Source organism: Athene cunicularia, assembly GCF_003259725.1.
Source record: "Athene cunicularia isolate RWA chromosome 5 unlocalized genomic scaffold, athCun1 chr5_part1, whole genome shotgun sequence".
NCBI classification, from domain to species: Eukaryota; Metazoa; Chordata; class Aves; order Strigiformes; family Strigidae; genus Athene; species Athene cunicularia.
Genome location: NW_020799101.1, coordinates 28,083,689 through 28,109,506, shown reverse-complemented (window position 1 = coordinate 28,109,506; position 25,818 = coordinate 28,083,689). Strand labels below are relative to the sequence as shown.

Genomic DNA, 25,818 nt, shown 5'->3' with positions numbered 1-25,818 from the left:
CGGCGGCCCGGGCTTCCTTTTCTCTTGAGAGGTGCAAGCGTTCGGGTCACATTTTAAATCTTTTTCTTCACGGTTACAGAGCCAGGGCTTAGAGCTTTAAGAGACACACCCAATACCAAGAGGCTTTAAAAAAATTTAATGAGCTAGTAACACTGAACAGCAAGGACTAATCTAAAAACTGTTCCCACATCCTACTTAAAATATTTACAATTCTGTTAACCGTATATACATTGAAATCTTTGTCCCTTGTAGTCTATTTATAGATGAGTTCCTTAGGAATTATAGCTGTTATATCTGGAAGATGAACAGCACAGTATTAGTGTAGTAGCCATTGCTGGGAAGTATTTTACACTCTAGAGGACCGCTGGGCACTGGTAATCTGAGGCTACACGTGTGCAACTTAACGCACAATGCAAACAGCAGGTTCAGCTAAGAAACTTCTCTGCCTTTGAAATGTTCTGATGTGCAAGGCAGCAGGGTAAGCATACTACACTGTACAATTCACCCTATTGGAGAGAGAAAAAAAAAAACAAACCTCACACCTCTGTGCAGTACAGGGAGTCTGTAATCACAGAGACATTGACTTACATTGATCAGCATCTCCAAACAACCCGTTCACCCAAAATTCTGCTGCTCCACTGAAGGTCTACAAACCCGAAAATAAAGCAGCAATCCCACTGAAGAGCAGTTCATCCAGTAAAGCCTAATTTTATGACATCTACACAACAGAACAGCACCTCTTGGAAAAGTTCCATGGTTCAAGTAAAAGATACAAAGCAATACAACAAGTAAAACTGGATTTATAGCTCTATGTTTTAAGTCCAGTTAGCCAAATTAGATCCTTTTCAGGTGTTCCTTTATTGGGGATACCTTCACTTTTTATTTTCTGAAGCAAAGCTTCTTATCTGTATCAAAATGGGGCAGTATTACCTTTCACTGATACACACTTTCTGAACTCTCTTGTGCTACTTTATTTCCCCTTTCTGGAAAGAAACCCATTAAATTCTCTGAAAAGCTTTTCTGCCAAAGAAACTTCAGAGTCAGCCACCAAGCTCAAAACAGTTTAAGTACACTGGATAGGAAAGTCACAGACAAACAGGTAGGCAAACAGATAAACCTGAGAATGCAAGTGAAAAATTACTAGGCTAGTACTTAGTGTCAGACCAATCCAATAATTACTCAATGTTTTACAGGATGAACAGAGAAAAAGCTAATTAATCTGATTTACTAGAAAATATGAAGCTTACAGATGATACAGTCTCTGCATAATTTTAGAAAAATCATTGATTCATGGTTTATTTTACAATAATTGGATTAGTCTACAAGTTAAGGCAAACATACTAATGCATTTGCTTTTCTTTTTAAATCATAGTTATAAAGGTTACACAAAGTTCCCAAAAATTCCTAAGAAATGTTCACAATTGAAAAAAAGATTAAGTTTCTTGATATCAGTACATGGAAAAAAAACTAAGACAGTGTATACAATGCCATTATAGTAACAATATTCAAATATCTAATGGTAATATTTAGGCCATTTGAACAATGTGCTTCAAATGGTGAACTTCAGAAATTACTTACAAAGGTAAAGAAGTTTGGCAGCCGTATCATAGTATTCATAACATGAACATAATTATATTGGCTATTTTCACAAAAACAGAGCATTTGGTTTCTGAACAATGAAAGCATATAATGATTAAATAAACATGAATATGTACGTATAACAAGTATGCTGTTGCTTCATATAGTCTGGAGCTACTTTCAGGTGTTTGTTTTAATTCTTTTGAAAGAAAGAGCTTGCTTATGTGCACTTCATCAAATGTTTTCTCCAGGGAACTGTAAATGCTTATTTAAAGTCATGAAAACAAAATCCAGGAGGGCAGCCCTTGTTAGTGGGAGGACGGAACGTAGCTTATGTGTCACCATTTAACACTGCCAGGCAGCTCTGCAGCAACTGTAAGTTACCCTGTAAAAATAAAGAAAAATATGACCACATTTCTCTACTTTCTTTTACACTTGTGGCAAAAAAATGTTATTTAAAGAATAATGATACCACTGAAAGAGGACAGGTATTAAGCTTATTTTGAAATATTTATTTAAGTAAATTATACACATTAGAGTTTTTTGAATGTAGGAGCATTGTGTCATAGAACTAAACGGAGCCAACTTGAGATTCAAAAATAAGCATTTAATACCCCTTCCATGTTTCTTCACAAGTTCCTTACTAAAGATCTAGTCTGGCCACAAAAACTACTCGCTGCAGAGCACTGTCTTAGCAATGAAGGTCAAAGGTTACAAAGTTTTCAATTTTTATATAGTATTGTAGAGTAAATGTCGCTCTGGAATATTAATTTCAAACCAGAAGTATTCATATATTATACTGAATAGTGAATTCATCGATGTGTTAACCAGTCACAGCACTCAGTATCTCCTTGCTGTGACAGCCATCTAAAAATCTAGCTCTGTTCAAGGATAGACCTTGTTTGAAAGACAACAGACTGATTTACATGCTTCGCTAGGTGATTTAGTTATGAAAGTTGAGTTTAGCCAATGGAGCTGGAGCTACAGAAGTGACTATCAGAACATTAACTAAGCTTTCTCTCTAAGGCCAAGTTCCACTCTTCAAACACCTGTAGATTAGGTTTTAATCTTATTTAAAGCATTCTGACTATGATAAAAACATACAGGTTGACTTTCAGATTTCTGATTGAATTTACAGAACTGACACTTACAAAGATACCCTCATGAATTAAGCAAATGTGATCAAAAAGTAAACCCAGATTTACTTTCCAGAAAAACAAACAAACAACCTGGTATTCACAATATTCACATTGTTTTGTCCATTCATTTATGCTTAGATCACTTTAAACTACTAGCTATTCACTACTAAATAGCTGTACTAGATTTGTTCCCAAGTCTGAAATCTCTGTGTAAGCAACAATGTTAGGTTGTTGACAGGGTTAAGAGTAATTCCTATCAGGTTCAGATAAAATGCAAGAACAAAACAGTCTGAACATCCAATTATGAACATGGGAGAAACTGATTCCTTCTAAAAATTGTTTGGATCCAAAAGGAAACCTGTAAAGAAAACTTCAAACAAACAAAATAATATAATTAAACAGTACCAGTAGCTGTGATTTGTATGTCCTTGATAAACAGCCCGCACAACTACTACAAGAATTTGTAATTCTTACTTTTTCAGTTGAAAGCATTCCAAGTGACCTGTGGTAGGCAGGCAGAAGGACACTCATCCCTCAACCCAGAAAGGTAAGAAATCATAATTCTATCCCCCAGTAAGGTTGCTATAATCCAGATTAAGCAATTAATTAAAGGCTTCAAAGTAGATGATTCTCAATTGTGTCTACTGAATCCTTTTCAGTCTTCTCCAGAAGGCAGCGATTTCAGCTACAGCTTCAACAGCTTTTTGTCCTTTTATGCCTATCCTGGCTGAGGACACTCACAAGCTATTTAAAAGGCCTGTAATTCTGTGATACAAACAAATTCAATATACACGAAATACATGGGGACTTGGTGGCCCATCTTTGTAGTGTACAAGATTCATAATCTAAGGTCTGTGTTACTGAACAGCTGTATTATTAACTTTAATGAAGTAATGAATGAAAAGGAATCCTTCAGTCTGAATGATAATTGTGAACTACACGCATGTTACCTGTAAGAAAAGTGCAACAGTCACCTTTTGGCCATCCCTTTACAGCCCATCAGCAGCATGAAGTATGCTTGCAATTCACTGGCCACTATACAGCACTCTAAAGAAAAAACAGTACCACGACACCCTTTACATATCAGTCATTTCCAGACTCAGCCAGCTAGCCTACTGAAATTTTCCAAATAGGCAAATCATTCATTTTCATTAGACCAAATTTACAAAGTTCACAAGAACAACCTTATTTAAATTATAATAAACCAAGGAAAATAGAGGCTGTGAGCCATTACTCTTTCTGTCTGCAACATCAGACATACTTGACTTATATCAGCATAGCTCAAGAAAGTCCTATAAATTCAGATTCAGAAAAGTGGTTTTTGCCAACTCAGACTCCTAAGCTCTAGATATTACAGTTACTGGCAGAACCACGGTGACAGAAACATCCTTTTCAGGAAAGAAAGAGTTACTGACAAAGCATTTAACCAAATCCCTTAGCATCGGATTTTGCTTACTCCCTTCTTCTGTCACTTCTAAACTGACATCTGTTGCTAGAAATGTGACAAATTCTTTTTCTACAAAAAAACACAGAGGCAAGAGCATGTATCTTAGTATTTGTGGAAAGAGATGTTTAGATTTTTTTATTTGAAGGAGGTGGTTATCTTACTCAGTTGCAATTCATATGTCAAGACTCTAAAAGTATAGCCAAGGCTATAAATGCTTTAAGTATATGATTACAACCTTAACAGTTCCACCAACTGTCAAGCCTCCCTTCTTCAGCATTAAGGCCAACACAGGAACATCTCAAAATCCAACTGTTTAAAACACTGAATAGGCTTAAATACAGCTTTTGCACTAAATGCCTAAACATTTAATCAGGTCTTACATTAGCTGCAACTGCATGAAGTCATGAATAAACACTGAGCTAGCAAAACAGAAGCTGAACCCTACCTAGAGGGACAGTCAAGATAGAATGACCATGAGAAAAAGGAACATCAATCTGTTTAGTATAGGTACAGACCAAACAATCTAAAGTTGCAGTCTGGCAACTATTTTAAGTAAATCTAGGGTACGTGCTGCTGATAAGAAGGCAGCGCTCTCATACTCACAACCCCTCCCAGTCAAAACTGTGTTGACACAAGAGATGCTGTGAAAACAAGACTGAAAGCATATAAAAACGCAGAGCAAATTTTAGCTCCATCTTACTATGCAGCTGGACACATAACAGTGCCAACATAAGGGAAAGAAACAGTCATGCATCATCATCCTTCCTGGCAGTAGTCTGCACTCACATCAACTTAAAGCAATCTCAACCCACAGTCTGATTTTTAGCTTTTTCAAGTCCTGAGCTTCAACCGGGAAAGGATAACAGGATATTAGCAGATTAAAATAAGTATTTTATAAAGAAGTAGCATAAACATAACTGGGCAGAGAGAGTGCACTTAATATTTGTATATACGGTGCCCTTGATTTACTACAATCTTGATTTCCCCATCACATCACCCTCCAGTCTTCCAGAGACACACAACCAGATACAGCTCAGGAAACATGAGATGTGTCTTAGAACCTTCTCTCCATACTTCAGTCATTCTGACTTCTTCAGTGCAGCAAACTCTGTATTTTGGGATTTGTGTTTTTCTTTCTGCACAAAGCAAATAACTTGTAACAGTAAGCCATGCAGCAGCCTTCATGGTGGCTGAATTCCTCTGAAAGACAGCCTCTCAGGTGAGTTCCAGCATTGCTGCATCAGATTTCACCTCCACGCTTTCTGTGCCAGGCAACTCCAAGTCCAGAAGACACATGGCTAGACTGATTCAGTGGCAGATACACCTGCACAACATCTAGTCTGGAGGTACTCATTCCAGAAAAAAAAAACAAAAAACCAAAAGCGCAGCAACCAAACTGATCCATCTCTACAAGCTCTTCCAGGTAAACTGAGAACACCAAGAAGCACATATCAAGCAAGTTGAAAGCTACAGAAATTAAGCATTTTCCCCCTGCCTTCCACAGTTATTAGCTGTCAAAATTCAAGAGAATTTTACTACAAGATTTTGACTTGCACAGAGTTAATACAAGTGATTCTCTGAGGATACTTTAGAAGATAGAGACATTTTTTAAGCATTCCACTCCAAGGCATGCCAGGACTTCAGCAAGGGTCAGTTACAAGAGATGATCAAGAGTCAATGACTGAAGCAGGACAGAAGTGCTGTGGACCCACTCCCTTAAAGCATGATATGACAAATCAATAAAAACTGTTTCAAGTATGACTGTTAGGACTATTAATTTCACTAAAAAACATAACCAGTACATTCATGACTGAACACGGAGATTCCTAGGAGACTCAGGGCTGGATATAGGCAGCTGTTACACACAGAGAAGTAGGAAGGCTGAATAGTAACAAATACTATGAGATGTTTTAAGACTTTAGGGGAAATATAGCTGAATTTCCAATATAGCACATTAAAGTAAGCACTGTTCACCTGAAAAAGGAGCAAAGAGTTCCAAACCTTACTGATTACTTTACCAGCTAAATATCCCATCAAGCTGAACTTACACCTACAAAGATTAAAGAAAAAATCCCCCAAACAACCCTTTTTACAGTGCATTAGTTTTACAATGGGTTTGGCAGAATGAAGAATGACACCATCAACACTACAGAGTATATAAGCAGCAACAAGTTAACTCAGCAACACGATACAACTCTTAACTAGTCCTTTTAACATATATATTCTGAGTTAATTCAAAGCTTGGTAGTCAACACAGATTTGTGATGAGAATAAGAAATGCTAGAGTTGATTTTTAAAAGAAAGATGCCTCCTGCTAGAGGACTGTTTACTTGTCTATGAAGTCAGAGCAGCTAACCCGATTTAACCAAAAACATTAATTTCATATGGAGTAAAGGAATCAAATACATTGTGAAATTTAAGGACAGTACAGGCTCTTTTTTTTTTTCCTGAAAAGCGTATCTGCAACATTCTCCTTTTGTTAGCACTTTATAGTTTAAAGGCAAAAAGGTTAAAAAAGCATAGAGACACTGATCTGACTTCAGACAGAAGTGTGACCTCATGCTTAATAGTTGGCTTATCCTATACATCCAGTCCTGAACATCTGGATAACAGCAGAAACCACTTCCTATCTCAGTAAAATGATGAGATGAGGTTTTAAAAATAGGCAGGTATTCAAAGTCTGCAGCTAGATATATCAAACAGCTAGAGGAACATAAAACTGAAGCCAAAATTGTCTTCAAGGAAATGAGTTTTCCAAAGGCACCTCAAGCACACCAGTCCCTTGGAGATATTTCACCTATACTTTTTTTTCACCTCCCTCTTTCTGATTCAAGAAAGTTCACATCTCTGGATGATGGTTACATTCAAATTCCTCTTCCCGAATGTGAAGTGTGTATCACACAACAAATGTAGCCATTTCTGTTATTTAAGCATATAATATTTAACATCAATTGAAATACAGGCCAAAAAGGATCACAATTACCTTAGCATGCTTTAATTCCAGTTCTGCTAGTTCCACCAGATTTTTTCTGAATGCTGCAACTCTTCTTGTCTTAAAGTCTATCAGTTCTATAGAAAATAAAAATGCATTCATTAATGGTATTATTGCTAGTGCCCTCAACTGTTAACAGACTTTCCTTCAGGATGGAAGAGGTAAAGGATAAGAGAAGGCAACAGGAAAAAACAAGTTTAATCTCAGCACATTCCAGGCTCAGAGATACTGCTACACTGGTCATCGCAGTTCCCTACCTCTAGCTAAGCTTTTGCTCTTTGAAAGAAGATTGCAATGTGTATGCTTTCAAACATTTAATTCGCTTATTCCATGTGCACTGTTCTTTCAAAGCTGATATGTGGAAAATTTTAGGAAAGATACCAAGCTAAAACTAGCATGAAGAACAGAAACAGCAAGCATGCTTTATGCATATACCCTGGTGGCTAATAGGATCACTCGTTCTCCACTGTCTCATTTATAGGAATCATTAGTCAGTTTTACAGGGACAAACAACTTCTAACTGATAAAAACAGAAGAGCATGGTGTTTAAACCTTGAACAAATTTGCCCCAAAAAATGAGTCATGACTACTAACTCACAACAATCTTAGCCAAAAAAAAAACCCAAAGTTTCCAGGAAAAAGGTAACATGTAAGTAAGGTTCCTTTTCTCTAGAGCTACTGTAACTCTGCAACTTCGGTGAAATCTCATTTCATGATCTCTCCCCCTTTTCTACTACTACATGTAGTATCATCTCTGCAACAGTCTGCTGCCTTCACAGAAGAATGCATAAAACCAAAAGGGGAATTTCAACAGTACTTTAAAAGATTAGGTTTGCCTTTATTGCTAGCAATTATTAATTTTGTATCCTATCCTATACATATTTTAAGAAGTGATCAACAAATAATTTGCACCTAGACTTTTGCTCTGCCTAATGGACCTATGAGGAGCCAAAGGAAAATATCATGTGAACTTTCTAAAATAAGTAAATACTGATTAAAAGGTAATAGTTCTGCTTAAGAAACAGTACAAAAATCTATTCTTATTACTAATATCCTAAAATCTGTTCAAGTAGTAATGTAGGATCAAAAACCACTCAAATACCTTGCTTTGCCGATTCAGAAATTTTCTCAAATTTCTGACAGCATATTTGCTGAGTAGTTTCAGCTTGCAGCACATCTTTATTTTTTGCTCTTGCTTTATCCAATGCCTTATTAGCATTTTCATAATCCACTAGTGACCTAGATCTTCTATAGAGGAGATCCTATAAAAAAAAAAAAGCATAAAGGATGTATAGTTTATAAGAATCTACCCAAGGATTTCAACATATAGCAAATAATAAAACAAAAAAAAAAATCAGATTTAGTCCTTCTTGCTGTGTGTCACTTCTTACTAAATTATTTGCATTCACTTTACTTTATCCTGCAAGGAATGTCCATACTGGATCAGACATGCAATTTAGTATTGTTTGGTCTGCATCTTGTCTGACAGAGGCCAGCAACAGATGGTTTAGATGATACTCCAAAAAGCCTAAGAAAGGGCAATCATGGGAAATTTCACAGCTTCTTAGATTAGAAACAAACTATATTTAGATTATGTATTTGATATACACACAGAGCCCAAGAAACAGCAATAGCATCTTTCTGTACAACAGTTATTGCTGTGATCTTCTAACTACAGACATTTTCTGTCAAATGCTTCCTCATTCTGTCATGTTACTTAATCATCTTACATCAAATAACACTAAGAATTAAATTTTCTGTAGGTATAGTGTATCGAATTTGGCCCATGTGTTTTTGTATCAGCACTTGCAGATAATCTGGAGCATACAGTTTTAATATTAAAAAGAAGCAGAATTGCTTACAGTCTACGAGCAACAAACACACTGCAAACACATGAACAATTCACCAACAGCTCTACCACTGTTTTTAATTATGGAGGCCAAATTGTGCAGTATAAGTGGATCACACAGTTCCAATCAGTCCCAGTCAACAACTGCACTGTTATTCCTTATGCAACAGACAAACAGGTTGTACAGTTGAGTGAGGAATCACAGGCTAGACATGGCAGCATTTTAAACTATCTACTGTGTATTTCTCAAGATGATCCTTTCTCTCTCTGAGTTTGGGGTTTTTTTGTTGGCTTTTTTTTTTTTTAAAGAAACACTATTTCACTGGACAAAACCCCATAAATTCACCTTAGCAGCTTGAGATTCCCTTAGGTAATATTTCAGAAGATCAGAAAGTTTAAGATCTTCATCAGCTGATACCCGGGCCTCTATTTTCTGGAAAAACAGTAAGTAAAAGCACCAATTTAAAAACATCAAGATTTTGGGTATTCACTTGTATGATATAAATACAACATAAAAAGTACATCAGTACATGGCAGATTGTCTTTGTCACAAATGTCTGATCTTAGTTTTTGAAAGAATGAAGATGCACCATAAGCATCAGTATTAGGATTTTGTATTAAAATGTAAGCAAGAACCTACTGTGCGACCAATAATTAACAATAGCTTTCTATTTTAAACAATGCTTTCTTCCCAATTTCAATTATATGTACCATATACTAGAAAAACAGCAGAGAAACAAAAACTAATCTAGTATAAAGAGCTGCACAAGAAATTTTGTGTTGGTTTTGAGATCAAAGGAAAACAAATTTTTAAGGCACCTTTGCAGACTAGTTGTGTAACTGTATGCATTAAACGGTTCAAAAAGGCCAATAAACTTATTCGCTTGTATTTGAAACAGACATCTCTGTGAATTTAGAACAGAATATGCAAGTGCACTTTTTAAATCTTAATCTAAAAAAAAAAAATAAATTCTCAAATGCAGCATTTTAGCTCAAAGCAAGTAATTCCATTAACTTCATTTTCTTTAAAGTACATATTTATGCAGATACAACTGTCCATGTTTAGGAAACATACATTTTTTCATTTGAAAGTTTTCCCAATACATGTCATGCATCTTCTGCTCTACCAAGTCAAACAAATAAGGCAAATGAGACAAGTATACGAAAACCTGGTTAGGAGCATCAGCAATAGTATTTCTGATTACTTCAGTATTTCAAGTAACTGCAGAAACACATCTTGGTTCCAAAAAAAAAAAAAAAAAAAAAAAAAGCAGCATGACTGCCATTTTTTGGATTAAGGATTACATTTCTTCATTTCTTTTTCCATAACAACTTCCATGATACTCAGTAAGAAGTATGCAAGGCCTCTAAGCATTTTAGAGGAACAGCAGATTTACTGGTGTATTACATAGAAGACAGGAAGAGTGCCTAGAAGTGTTTAGTAGACTAAAGACTCCTAGGGATCAATCGTTTTACAAAACAGATGACTGAAATCATATACTTCATTCTCTACCACACATTGCTTAAATGCTTCATAAAGAAGCATCCATAAAACATATCAAAGTCTAGTTGACAGATGTCCTGCCACTTCCAGGGTGTACACACTGAATATATCTAAAAAGGTTTCATAGTACATACCCGTGTTTTGTCAAATAACTCTGATACCTTCAGAAAAAACCTGCACAAAGGAAACAGCTTATATTACGACATTAATTTGAACAGTCTAATTACTTTCTAGAACTCAAAATATAATCTGTGTCTGGCAATAAAGACTGTAAAGGCACTGCTTAGAATTGTAATTCACAGAACTCAGAGAACATAATAATTTCAAATTGTAGCACTTCAAACATCTGGGAATTGTATGACTTAAGAAAATGTAGGGGACAAACAAAGCATAACAGATAGATGTTTTTTACCAAAGAATAATTGCACAGCTCCTCAGGGATTCTTTGTGATTCTGTGAATCAGACCACAACCACCACCCCCCTAGTTAACAGTTCTACGCTATTATCAAGTGTCCCTCACTCAAATTTGAATGTACTTTTCTTCACACAGTAAACATGACACATGCTGTAATTGGAACTCAGGGAGGCTGAGCAACAATGTGGCACAACTTCATCACAGGAGACAATACAAAGGTTCAATGTAACAGCAGACTGAAATACAATTAAATCATACTATTTTGACAGAACATAACATGATTCCTGACAGACCCCAACAGACTACATCAAATCTCAATACTGTAATCAAAGGAATCGTTATGTAAGCTATCACATTTGAAAGTGTATCACTCTAATTCACCTAAATTAGTAAGTTAACTTTCATACTTATCTCCTACCTGTTGTCACACTAACTCTAATAAGTGTACATGTTTACAAGCATCAACATCTTTAAGCTAGTTAACCAAGTTTTACTTTCAGATACACCAAACCTCATATTCAAGCAAATCACTGAAAGATTAAAGGACAGACATCTGTACGTAGAGATCCTCTTCTATTTTCAAAGTTTTTCAAGATGTTGGTACAGGGAATACCCACAAAAATCAGTGTACTCAGACTGAGACCTGTTCTTGCTGCATGTCAAAGCACTTAAAACACTTTTTTAAAAAATGGTGAAATAGTTGTTCGGGGTATTTTTACTCTATGAGGACTTTTCCATCTCATCTGTGTAATTTTCTACAAATTGCAGAAAACAGCACTTTTTTCCCAGACAAATACTGAAGCAAAAATATTGAAGTGGCTTGTTACAGAAATTAATTACTAAACAAGAAAAATATCTTAATGGGATATAACAATAATAAATTCTGGTTTTCTTGCAACAAGAGAGCTAGTGATCGCAGCAGCTAAGATTGCTACTTAGCAAACTCCCCCATAAGTTAGTAACAATATCTTACTTGCATATATCTGTGGAGTCCTGTGTTCCCAATGCATATAATGAAGAACCAATTCTATTATAATCATCCGCCACATCTAGAAAAACAAACAAGGACTTGTTTTACTACTTTACTCCTCCTCTTTCTGAAAATTCTGAAGCTCCTCTCTTTCTTCAGGAGTAGGTGTTTTTTCTAAAAGGAACATGCTCTAACACAAAAGCAGAAATAAAATTTCAATTATGTCACTTATAAAGGATAGCTTCACACAGTAAATGTGGCACTTTCACCAAAACATGAAGTCTGTAATTTACCTAATAAGATTCAATATACAAAAGACTCAGTCTTCATACAACAGCAAGAGAAGCATCTGAAGAGCTCAGTAAATTCTCAGTTTAATGTCTCATTCAGTATTCACTTTAGAGACCTTATCAATGAAGATTCATAAATGTTTTGTAGCCTGGTTTTGTGTGAATTATATTATTGTGGCCTGATTTTGTGTGAACTGTATTACTGCAGATAGCAAAGACAGCATCTGTGAATCAGACACAGACATCAAAAAAGTAGAGAGAATCTAGTAGTTTAGTTTTGATTTATCTAGGCTCAAAACCTTAAAAATCAAGGGCAACAAGGTCAACATTTTTCTGAGCTTCTCAAAACATAGTAATCCTAAACCAAACACAGTAGTCCTAAACCAAAGATTTTCCATTTTCTCAAATAAATGCACTGCACTTGAGAAGACTGTCTAGAGCTTCCAGAAATTAGCTTGCACTCAGCTATTGATTTCTCTTCCAGTGGAAAATCTCACCTCAGTGAGAAAAGGGGTCCTGCAAACCAAGCTACTGAATGTACACACTCCAGTCTCCATTCTAAAAGGCTGAAAAATGGAAATCTGACTTCTTGGTCTAGAACTAACCGCCCAAATACGATTTGCAATGCTCAGTGTGCCAAGCAACTGCACTCTGACCAATGCAAGCTGGTCTAACCAAGAGCAACTTCATTCAGAGTAAAATCACATATACTGCTATATTAGCCACCTTAATAATTTTATTTTTGAAGTCTGATTCTTAGTCTTTAAAGTATAAAAATGTGTTTCTCTTCAAAGGGACAGCATGAAGAACCAAGATATCTTCAGTGTTGCATCAAGCTGTTCTTAGCTCCATCTGGCCTACTACAGCAAAGGCTAAACTCTGAAAGTCAGATTAAACTTCTCCAGACTACCCAAAGACTATACCTGGAAAAATTAATTCACTTTTCACATGCAAAAAGAAAACTAAAAATTACTGCTCCTCACAAACCATTTTGGTACACTTTAACTAGTACTATTTTCACCCTGGAAAAAAAAACACCTCACTTTTATGTGATCTTGTCATTTTATCAGATTTGGCAGAGGCATCTTTGACTCGGTTGTGATATTCTACAAGGAATGTTCTTTCATGTTCAAAGAAGTCATCAACATCCTACAAAAAACAAGAACAATTTAAAAAACAGGATTTCACTCACTCTGTACAGGGCAACTGCAGACCAAGTTTGCATGTATTGCAATTGCTGACATGAAATGCAATCTATTTTTATTGTCTAAAATACCACTTACATAAACCAAATTCTTCTTCACTCATTTTATCATGACCTGAAGCTTTATTAAGAATTTATTAAGATTTTGTTACAAGTATCTTAAAGGTCTAAATAACTAAACCTGAAGCAAAGGAAGTAATTTCACTACTAACCACAACGTTGGTGACAGAAAAATAGAATAAATGTCAAGTACGTAATAAAAGGACATCGACCTAGAAAAAGGGGAGGGGGAAGAAAGACAGCCAGTTGCACAGAAGCTGCAGTCACAACAGGGACGGTATGAACTCCTAGCTCAGGAACACTGATCTTGATGACAGATTTCTTTCAAGTTGGTAAATTTTAGTATTTTCTGTATTACAATTTGAGATAGTTGTTTATATTTGTTTTTTAAACCTCTCTAAAATAGCACAGATGCTCAATATCATGGAATAGCCTACAACATGGGCTTCGAACAATGTGCTTATGAAAACCACTGGTTATTTGGACTTTATATTTTTCTCCAAGTCATAATTCATCTGTGGTTACATCCACTTTCCAGCAGTTTCAAAACTCAAGATTTTACAACTAGGAACTTTAGCTCGACTAATTTGGTTCCAGTAGAAAGAAAGGAGATCAAAATTATCTTCTGGAGTATTTATGCTTTTTAATTAAAGTGATTTAATTTAAATGAAAATTAAATGGAATTATCACCTTTTTTTCAGTCTCAGTTACATTCTTGCATCTACTGGGAAAAACAGTATCACCTCTACTGCTGCTCTTAGCTTTGAAACAGTAGAAGGATGTTACAAGGCTAGTAAAATTAAGTGTTAGTAACTTCTGAGCTGCAGTTGTCAAAGCTAGTACACCTTTCCACTATATAAAATGACAGGCCAGAATAAAAAATGGATTATCAGTTATCAATGGATCAAAAAAATGCTTAATTTCATAAAATAGTGGAAAGCTCTCTTTCACAGAAGCAATCAGACAGCTCTTGGTTATCCTGCATCCAGGGCCATAGGTTCCTTCCCATTACCTGCCTCTAATTCTTAAGTTAAATACTGCTACAAAAAGCCCTTTTTTTGTAGCTATGTAAAATTCTCTTTGTTAAAAAAGGGGACAACAATGTTAATACATTTTAAATCCTTATATGTTAAGCAGTAGTCACCTTTACTCCTGAAACAATGACACCATCTGCTGATTTAACCATATTTTTAAAGAAGTCTTCAAGTTTCTCTTTCTTATTCTTCCCACGAACACTCAGCTGAAAAACAAATTCATTACCAAGTTAGTTCACTTTCTGGAGGCAACAAAAGCACTTTTTTTTTTTTAAACCACACCCTCTTCCTGTCTATTTAAATTTGCCCAGTTTAAGTACTGAGTTCCCGAACCAGTAAGCGTTTCTACATCAAGCAGCAAGAGGATCCTCTGTAACATATTTTGAAATTAAGCATGTACTCAGTTGAGCCAATTTTTGTAATGATTTCTTCAACATTCAGTGCTGACCACTGCAATTTAAAAAAGCAACTAAAAACTGTTTGCAGCATGAGCAACCACTAACTTCAAAACCAAAGAGTTATTATGAATCCAGACAGTCCTACACATAAACTTAAAATTAAATAGCAACTCAGTATGTAACGTGGATTGCCACACTAGTCCAATATCTAGAAAAAAAAAATTCACCTACATTATTAACAAAAAGGCTTTAGTTATTAGAACATTCCATTAGAAATTCTCTCTAGTTCTGCTAGCAACACAATTTAAACCACAGTTCCAAATTCTATCTTTGTTACATCATCCTTCCTGGCAAAAAAAAATTTCAGTCAAAGAGTGGACAAGTATAACATCATGTGAAATCACCACCAAAAGCTAATCTTTTTAATCCAAAACATATTGGATATTATTTCCATTAATATTTTTGATGCTGAGGCTAGAGCACATAGTGCATATGGTTCCCCAGGTGGCAGGAAAATTAACTCCTACAGATTAAATGAATTTCTAACTTTTACAATATAAGTATGCCTGGTATGAAGGAATTGATGCAATTTGCTCCAGGAGGTAAAGCTCTCTTAATCAACTTTCCATCCCACCATAAAAGTACATCTTGATTTCCCTTGCCAGCGATTCCGTTTTCAATACTCACATCCTGATTGTATTCCAAGAAAACATGGAAATTTAAATCCTTTCTCAAAATAGGATGTGCTGCCACGCGACACAAAAACACTTCATGCATTGCAACTGTCTTCTTGAATATTGCCAAATACTCACTGAAAACAAGAAACAAGACAGACATAAGAATTTCACATGAAGCAATTAAGTCTGAGATAAGCCTAGTGAGCAGCTTTAAGACATCCTCGGTAAGGATACAAAATTATAAATTGATATAGTAGAAGTTATCACTCCAATATTTGATATATATATAAATAAACAGTACAATGTTAATACTAGGGTGAAAGGTGAAGCCCTAACATATTACAGAGAGACTTTTAATGAAGACTTAACAAATAAATAATAATTTTTAAGGCTAGCTAACACAGATTGGTTTGCTGAAAGTGTAACTTCATTCAATTGTCCTTTCCCCAACTCCCCAAAAATCAAGATATTGAGATACAGACTATGTATCTGATGTGCAAATTCCTTCCTCCCCATCTCCATCCCCTTGCCTATTTGCACCCTCCTTACTTATTTAAATGTCCATGTTGTTTTGTTAGCTGTTTAGATAGCAGTCTTTAATTCCGTGTTAAAGCACCTAACCTTTTGGGGCTGAAGCTTATATGGATGTCTTGCTTCATAGTGGTTATAAAAGTGAAATTAAGTGCTGTATTTGCTAGGTACAACAAAAAAAAATCAAGTTTAACCATGACAATCTCATAGTTGCCCACTTTAGCCAACTCAACTTTAAAGCAATTACTCATTTGTGATTTAATTAAAAGGAAGGCATTCTTATCAACACAAGTTTGCTAGAATTCATTTTCCTTTGCAAGTTCAATAAGACATAACTTGTCTAGATATGAGGAAGGGGCTCTTTTCCCCATTCCAAGGTCAAACAGTGACATGATCATCAACACTTTTGCTTCCACTATGTGCAAGGAGGTTAAGATTTACATACCAGCAAACCAGCAGGGCCAGTGTTGGGAGATGTTTGATCACAGTGAGAGTAGTAGTCATTCAGTGAAGACAAAAAAGGAGGATGCAGAGGATGGAGGTGGCAGTAGAAGAAACCCAAAGTTTTCTGTGTTATCCAACCCCTAACCAGACCACAAGAGAATCATGATCAGGGCCGCTGGAAAACCACAGATTCTTTAAAATCTATAGTGTTTTGCTAATTTCCAGTTTTCTGCATATGAAGTGTATATCTACTCTGCTATAAATTATGTTGTACGTAACACCAATACAGAGCTTTTTAAGACATTTGCTCACAGCAGCTGGAGTTCGGAGAGAAAGCAGCAGTTCTAAGAGTTCTATGTACTTTTCTTGCCAATTCAGAGCTCTTGATAGAAGCAGTCTAGAAGCAGCATAAATATACACTTGAAAACTGAAACCAATGACAGGAAAAAGATCAAAGAAGTGAATGCATGATAAGGAAAGTGGATGAAGCAAGGAGAAACTTCACTGTTTAATTCAATATGGAACCAAAATCCTTAGAGCAGATATTTCAATACACATTAAATTCATTTGTAAAAGAAAATACTTTTTTTCAGGAAGTATATTCTCCTTGTGAAAAAAAAAAAAAAGGGAGTGTCAAAAAAGTATTTTCAAGTAATCTCCAGGGTAATTTCGAGTAATTTCTCAGGGAACACAAGGTTGGCATCTCTGTTTACAGTACCAACCACATGCAAAAAAATCCCTAATTCAATCACTACATGTATAAACCTTAAATCATTATGCTTATAAAATGTGGAATCCCAGAACTAAAAACGTTACAGGTTACCTCCTCCCTTTGCAGGTGTTCTGTGAAAAAAAGGATCTAACTAGTTTTTTCCTTTTTAAAAAAATGCTCAAGAACAAACTGGGTTGTTTTTTTTTCCTGTTTCAAATCTTCCATGAAATTCTTTCTACAATTTTCCTAATGGCTCTGATCATGATGACTAAGATAACCCTGGTTATGTAGCAACTGAATTCTCAAGCCTATATCTCACAGAGAACAAAACATGGGACAGAAAACAGCATTAAAAGGTGAGGGTTATATTAAAAAAACCACAAAAACCAAAAAGTAGTAATCAAGTCTACGTACGCCTCCAGTTCTTGTTTCATCTTGGTGAATTCTTCTTTAGTCATTGATCCTTCCCCTTCTCCAAGTTTCTGCAATTTCTCCCTTGAGGCATCAAAGTCAGGCCTGGGTGGTGCTGGTGGAATCTGGAATTCAATCAAACTTTTTTTAATTGCTCATCTTCTCAGTCAAACAACATTCATTCAGTACAGGAACTGTAGATTGCCTGCAGCTTTTTAATATATGGCTCTCTTTCATCATTCATTACAGCATTTATGGATAAAGGCTCCCATTCATGAGTTAGACACTCTGCAATACTATGCCAATTTTCCTTGAAGATTACTAAAGTATTAAATAATGGCCTAAGTAGTTTAATACAACAGAAACCAAATAATACCTAGCTTTCCCATGACAATGAATTAAAACTTTAAATTATTATTTTATAATTAGTTTTGTTTTAGCTTATTTGGTAAGGGTTGTTTCTTGTTTAAAGAAAATAATTCCACAAATTTTTTCACACCATCCATTTACAACTCTCCAAACCTTTAAACCAAAAAAAGTATTCCATATTGTTTGTAGGTACTAGTTATTTCTTGCAGCACTGCTGACATTAAAGATATATCTGTTGATATAACAAAGCACACAGTAAACAAGTCTCTAGATTAATCTCCTAATATAGAATATTAAACACTGAAATAGAAACCCTGCAGTCAAACTAATCCTGAATTGCTACCAGTAAAAGGACAGAGAACAAAGATAAACTATCCTTAAATTTTAGTTCACCAATACTTGCCCACTACATTCATTCATTACAAAAAATAAAAGTCTAGTGTCTATGCAGTCAGCCATCTGAGACTAGTTACTACCACATCGAAGGTCTAGTCACTTCGAATAGCTTTTCTGACTAAAAAAAGACTTAGCTCAAGAATGGTATGACACATCACAGATTATATTCATCATAATGTACCCACTACTCAATGAGAAATATATGTTTGCCTTCTGAATCAACAGACACCCCCCCAACCACAAAATGAATACCTACCTTTCACACAAAGATGACAAATATTCCTATTTGTAATTAAGGTATGAACAGCAGCACCCATTTTTAATAGGGAGTATCATAATGTGACTATTTGGGGACCTGTGTTCCCCAGAGGCCTGAAATAAACTTAGAACGTAAGTTGTTAAGTCATATGTTAAGGTTCTCTAAGTCTGGATGGTATTTGTGTTGGTTTTTTTCCCTCCAACTGATTTATGGTAAAATGACTCTGAACTTCAGAACAAAAACTGGAAAAGTCTAATTACTACAGCTCAGTTACTGCACTCTGCCATTCCAGCTAAAACAAAGGCAACATGAAACTTAGTAACTAAGTTAAACATTAGCTTGTAAAAACAATATCACCAAGTTATACAGTTCACCTATCTCCCACACTTTTAACAGGGTGGACTAAAAATACACTTGGGTACAGATTAAATTACTCACTCCTTAGGAGTGAAAGGCAGGAAGGTACGACAACTGCAGTAACTTTCCTCCAAGCTTGCTTCAACCATTAATTTTGTGTAGTTGCATAAAATGAAGTATTAGAGCATCTAATCTGATTTTAGGAGGAACAAAGATCTGCCATTTTCATTGCATTTAAAAGCAGTCACAAGTATTTTTGATACAGTCCACATAAAAATGCACATAAACAAAAAGAACTGTAATACTTACAATATAACCAGCATAGTCCTCGTTCTCAACAAAGGAATCATGAAGCCAAATAAACTCTTCATGTTGTCGGACAACAGAAAATTCATTTTGTTTGAAATTTGGTAAGGAACTCTAGAAGGGGAAAAGGAGGAAGAATTATAGGGGAAAAAAAAAACAACCCCCACCCCTCCCAAAAAACCCCAAAACGCTTTCATTACTATATGAAAAACACCTTGAAAGAACAAGGAAAATACCCCTGTAAAAACAATCCAATCATCCAAGTAAGGATTTTGGAAAAAAAAAAAAAAAAAAAAAAAAAAAAAAAATAAATTTGAGAGCAATAATTACCACTGTCTTAATTAATGCAGCAATCAATTGCAATGGGTTGCCCAAAGAGGCTGTGAAGTCTCCACCCTTGGAGATATTCAAAACCCAAACAGACAAGTCCTGAGCAGTGCACTCTGGTTCGCCCTGATTTAAAGGTGGGAGTGAAGGATGAGATGGGAACAAATGATCTCCATACATTTTTTTCAACCTCAACTATTCTATGACTCTACAATCAATAAACATTCAAATCTAAAAAAAAGAAAAGCCACAAACAACCAGTAACTAAAAATTATCCTTGAATGTAATTCCATAATGAAATTTTATTTTTAGATTCTGCAACTATGGCTAATCTAATAAAAAACTATACTGAAGAATATTGAGGTATATCAGAGATTCTACCTGCAAATAGGCCAATTAATAAGCATGGGAATGGCATGACATCAATACAAAAAAATGAACATTACTCTCTTCTAAATACTTTTTTAACCTCTTAACTTTTTAGCAATTTTTTTCTTAAGCACTGCAGCTACAGTCTCTTAAATGTACGATAAAGCTACTTTCTCATTTCCTTTGGATTGTGTTACACTAGTTTCAATAAACAGTTTAAGCAAACTTTCTTTTCTATATACTTAAGAAAATGTCCAGCGTACAAACCCAGGCTTTTACCTTTGTATGGACAGTGAATTTCACTTTGTCTCTCTCACTAAGTGCATCTGAGATATCCACTTGCAGAGCAGCATCAGTCTGGAGATCCACATTTATTGCTCTAAGCTAAACAAAGAAAAATCTAATTAGCTTAAATTAAAAAAATACTAATTATATTTCCCTTGTTCTTCCCTTGAGAAGAACCCTGATCCTGAAATGCTGAACATCCTTAAAAGACTGAAGACAGATTACAAAACAACCCAACATTAAAGGATTATTTCCAGTGGAAAAATAAATTCCAATAGAACTCCCTATGGCACACATGACCATACAAATAATTTCCTTTACAGTACTCCTTGATAGCACACTGTTTTAATTTCTGTGTATTGTTAACTGCTAGTAATCCAGATGGTCAAGACAAAGTACATTTACAGACAGCATCAAGTTCAGTATGTTTTTCTCTTCATTCCCCCAATTTGACAACCTGCTGTAAGTAAATGTACTTGTAAAGGTAATTATAAAGGTACCAACAGTTGGAAAGGTACTTTTAAGGAGAAAAGTGGGCCTATATTTCAAAGAAGCAAGACTATTAAAGACCTGGGTTACTCACGGTGTCTTACAATATTCTTTTGTTGAACGTTTCCCATGATATACTGAAAAAACATTAAAAAAAAAAAATCCTGAATTTTGCAGAGCTAAGTCTCCTTGGAAATATTTTTCTGGGAAAAAACCAAACACACACAACAAAACCAAACCCAAGATTTTAATCTCTTCGAAATCAGCATGTGAAATGGCTAAAGTGCAAGGAATTTGCATTTTTTTTTCCACAATACGTGAAACCTGAACTCTCTCACAAAATAATTCCAAGTCACATTGAAAAGAAAATGAGACAACAATCAAATATAGAGAAACTGGAAGATTATTGGAGCACTGCAATGGTTGGCGGTCACTGGACCAAAGGCTTCAACAGTACTTAGTGAAATGGTCCTCATCTAAACCTCAGCTGGAAATTTAAGTCCCCTCGTCCTTGCAGCTCTAGAGCAATTTGTCCCATGACAATTTCATCATCACAATCAACAGATATTCAGAATATTTCTACAAGTAATAAGGCTAACTCTGACTCTCAAAAAATATTTCAATGTCATGCTCACGAGGCTTACTTTTACTGAGACACTGTGTTTTCTTTGAGGCTGTGTTTTTTCTAGAAATATCATATTCTACAGTATAAAAATGCTTTGTCATACAAAGATACAGATTTTTTTCCTGCAAAATTTTTCAGGACTGCATTTTGAAACCTGTACTCAAGTACAAAAATGCTTTAAGTATCAGCAACACACAGTACAAAGGTTATACATGAGCAGATTTCGAAGGTAACACTGCAAGGCACTGGAACAGCACTAGGAGAGAATCATCAATTGACACATCTTGTTTTCCATGAGTTATCTTTATTTTAAATCAGTGGTCAGCTCCCACTCTAGATTCCCTGTTAACCTCAATGCACAGACAACTCTGCTGCTTATGTAGCAGCAACCAGACTAATAGAATTAGTCTACTAAAGTAAACCAAAATCACAGAGTCTAGCATATTCTGCTCGGCTAGCAAAATATAACAGTTCAATAGCTTTAAAAAATTTAGTAATAGCTTTTCCTTACACCATAGTTACAAATCATGAGAACCACTGCACGGTAACGTATTCACACACATAGCTTTTTGTTTTATTTTCCCAAGGTTTAGGGGGTCACTGCCTCACACAAAGGCATATTATCATGCAACAATCCACTGCAGATCACTTCTCAGAGGCAGAATCTCCTAGCTCCTACTGAGTTTTCAATGTGCTTAACATCTAATTTAGGAAAGAAAAACATAATCTGACATACCAATGTCTGCCTTATGTCATGACACCACATTTTTCAGCTTGTAAAAAAAGGTTTTAGTGGTCTGAGGTACTGTTTGTTTTTCTCTGGTCCCCCAGAATACATTAGCAAACAATCTCAGCAAATTATCTGGATTATCCAAACAGTATTTTTGCAGATTTTCACATGTCACAAAAATTTATTCTAAAATGCTTTTTTTCCCCCCCTTTTTAAAAAGTGCTACAATACAAAATTTAAGATTCAGTATAACAGCTGCTCAAGTTTGTCATTACTGTGTATGCAGACTCCTAGTGCAGCTCACCCTGGCTATATGCACTATTCACAACTTTAGAAATAAGATGCTTATCTGTGCTGAGAAAACTAAGAACTACCTAAACATGACAACTTCACTCATGACAATCAACTGTAAAGGACTATTTGTTTGATTTATGCTGAGTTAAGTTTGTAACAGTTTTGAAAAGTTTAATCATATGTTAAATTATGCTTTGTAGCCTGACTGCCAACAGGGAACATTTTCATCTGCAATGGTAATGAAGCATTTATGAAAGGTGTCAAAGACAATTAAAAAGTTGAAGGACTTCAAATGCATTCGTGTGACACAGTGGTTCACATTGCATTACTGGGAATTAAATTAATAAACATCACACAACAAACTTAAGCAATCTCTTCATCACTACATTGAAAAGAAAACTGTCACCAATGGATGGTTTTCTAATCATGAAGGAGTAGAAAATTTAAAAAATGTTACAAAACCCAATTTGGATGAAAAGTGTGATTTGGATGAAAATGGAAAGTACCTTAAATTCTGGAACAAGCTGAGGTGGGATACAGTCCCTTTGTATCTTGCCCCTCCCCCATCTAATATATACAACATAGCCCAATAATTTTATGCTTAGTTACATACTCTATGCCCATGCTGAACAACATGCAAAACAAAAGCTAACTTAATTTAGCTGATTTACAGTTCCCTATGATAGACCAAGAAAGTCCCTGTTTTATTCAAAGGGTCTAGGAAATACCAGAAGCCAAAACAGCGCTAAGCAATGTTAGAGCACTAAAAGAGAATACAACACAAGGGAAGGATTTAGCACCTAAACTCTTGCTGAAGGATCAATTATACTTCAAATAGCAATGGAAGGAAGCTGGTGGAGACAAGGGAAACTGCCAAACCTTACAATCCTAGGTAATGTCATCTGTTAACAACAGTTAACTTCTATACTCTAAACTTTCAAAAATGTTAAGGAGAAAAAGGACCCTTTCTTCAGGGAGTTCTTTACAGGGAGATAAATACACAGAGCAAGGCAAACAAACCATACTTTTACAGCAAAAGATTACAAAGTGTCATCGCAGCATTAAGTTTCTAGCAGACCTGCTCTAAGGGATAGCTTATTTCTCCTAAATGAGCAGACAAGAGCATTAGCCAAATCGGCAAAAGTTTATGTAGATACAAAATACACAAGACAGTACTAATAGAGCAATACTGTATGTAGCACCTTTCAAAGCATGTATTGTTTATGTTAAGGGAAGGAAAAAAAACAATAGGAACTGAGTTACTCTAAGCGAACTCATTAGTATCTTCCTAAGTGAGATTTAGAAAAGCAATTCCCACAAGTTCATTTTATGCAGACCATTTATAATAAGTTCCCTCTACAGACCACCCACTGCTACTTCCTCAATGATGATTCTCAGTGCTGTTTTATAATTCTCCGGAAAAGGCTCCATACGGTATAAATACAACTGTTTGAGAATTACTGTTCTGTGTAGCACCAGCGTAATTTCCAGTCCTCTTTTCATCCCATCACCCCCACGTTAAACTTAACACAACTGTAGCTGACGAGCACGATTCTGAAGAGTTAAAAGTACAGTTGTCATAGCAATATCTGACTTCTAGAGAGGAAAGAGCACTGACTTTCAAAACTAAAAGCTCAATTACTCTAACCAGAAATTGCCATCCATGCTTTCAAATAAAGGCTTGACCTATTCGGTTTTTAATCGCAAACAGAGGAAAGCAACAAACCAGAACCATGGAAACACTTTATGAAAAGCTGTTTATTTTTTACTACTGCTACTGAGAAAAAAAAAGTTATAAAGATTAAAGGACAGAAAATCCATTTATGTATGAACAGACTGTCAGTATTGCTTTTGATTAGATTTTCTGTATCACAATCAAAACCAGGCAGATAACCTGTGTTTTAACCCCAGGGATTTACACAGCAGTGAAAAAATTAAAACCTGGGAGGAGAAGGACACTGTTCTGGTTTAATTCCTCAGTGATGAATGAAGATGGGGGAGGGGGGGGAAAAAAAAAAAATAAAGGACTGCACTTGGCCTACTGGGATGATGTAAGTTGTCTAACAGCACAAACAAGGCTGCTAAGAGATTTCTTAAGGCTTCTAAATTACCTCGTGAACTCTGACTACCTGTAGCCTTAAAGGGAAAACTAATAACCAACCAACCAAGTTTCACATGTGATCAGATCTGCATTGTTATGTTCCACCTGCACCTTCAGACAAAGACGACTTAACTGTGCACTTCAATGCATGTTCCTAAACACCAGGGACAATCTGTGTAAAATATAACTCCATAATTAAAAAGTTCTTCAGTCCTTGTTCTGAAGACACTCAAAGGACAACAATCTCCACCTTCTCTCTTTTTTTTTTAATCCAGTACTCTTACTAAAGTGGATGTATAACTAAAGGCAAAAGTTCTACAGCAGCCAGAATCAGTCTAAAACAATATTATAATTCCTTTTTTAATTTCTGGTCATAAACTGGAACATAAAATGCACCAAATTCCTACCACATGCATACAGTCAAAAATCGCTTGGTACTTAATATTACATTTGACACTTGAGTATGGCATGCATGATAAAAAGGTATACCAACACAGTGTTTTTCAGACTTTGTATTTTTAGTAATATCCTGGATGTAGCCACTTTAATAACCAGCAACAGCCAAGGCAAACTAAGTGACTGAGTAACAGCATTCCTACCTAGTTCAGAGTCAGTCTTCCTCAAGATACTAACTGAGAGGGGTAATCAGTCTGAATAAATTATACTAGATTACTTGATTTGTTGCTTAAGTGAGGCAGAGAAGTTAAAGAAAGATGGATGCAGTAGTTAGAAGAGAAATGAAGGCCAGAAACAGCAGGGCAGAGGAAACAGATTTCTCAGTAAGAAACATAATCATGGCATCCTGTCCCAACAACAGAACTTCTTTTCAATAAAGAGTTTATTATGCAGTGTTCGCCTGTAATCTAAACGTCCCATTGTTATCTATGAGAGAGCCTCCAGGGCCTAAAGAGAGAAGAGAGGGTAGGACTGTTTCAACCTAGGCCCTGGCTCACGATTAAAGATGGAACCTGGCGCTCTCCACAAGGCTGGTCCACCAGGTCAGGACCACAGCACGGTCCGGGTGTGTGCGGGGGAGCAGGGCACGTATCTGAGCAGGGAAGGACACGGATCTCTAGCAGCCCAGAGCCCCCTCCCGAGCCATCCCAACGAAAGCACGAAAGAACTGCCCTTCCAAAACTTGGGTGACAGAACAATGAAAAATTGAAGGCAAAACACACGCACCCAGAGACTAATGTCAGAGGGAGGCTCTGCTATTCCCACATTAAGAGATCCCCGCGCCCGGACCGCCCCCCCC

At 35.8% G+C, this 25,818-nt stretch overlaps 1 protein-coding gene across 1 annotated transcript in view; it reads right to left on the bottom strand.

Annotated features, from left to right (window-relative positions):
- Positions 1–842: 842 nt before the first annotated feature.
- SNX6 (sorting nexin 6) overlaps positions 843–25,818 on the bottom strand; it is a 30,877-nt gene continuing 5,901 nt past the window's right edge. The window contains exons 3-14 of the mRNA XM_026849298.1: positions 20,319–20,423; positions 19,347–19,457; positions 17,660–17,781; positions 15,569–15,692; positions 14,594–14,689; positions 13,229–13,334; positions 11,899–11,974; positions 10,644–10,683; positions 9,352–9,438; positions 8,259–8,418; positions 7,148–7,233; positions 843–1,963 (exon numbers count right to left, since the gene is read on the bottom strand). Of these exons, the coding sequence (XP_026705099.1) occupies positions 1,910–1,963; positions 7,148–7,233; positions 8,259–8,418; positions 9,352–9,438; positions 10,644–10,683; positions 11,899–11,974; positions 13,229–13,334; positions 14,594–14,689; positions 15,569–15,692; positions 17,660–17,781; positions 19,347–19,457; positions 20,319–20,423 (1,167 nt within the window). The 3' untranslated portion in view covers positions 843–1,909. The remainder of the gene's footprint in view (positions 1,964–7,147; positions 7,234–8,258; positions 8,419–9,351; positions 9,439–10,643; positions 10,684–11,898; positions 11,975–13,228; positions 13,335–14,593; positions 14,690–15,568; positions 15,693–17,659; positions 17,782–19,346; positions 19,458–20,318; positions 20,424–25,818) is intronic.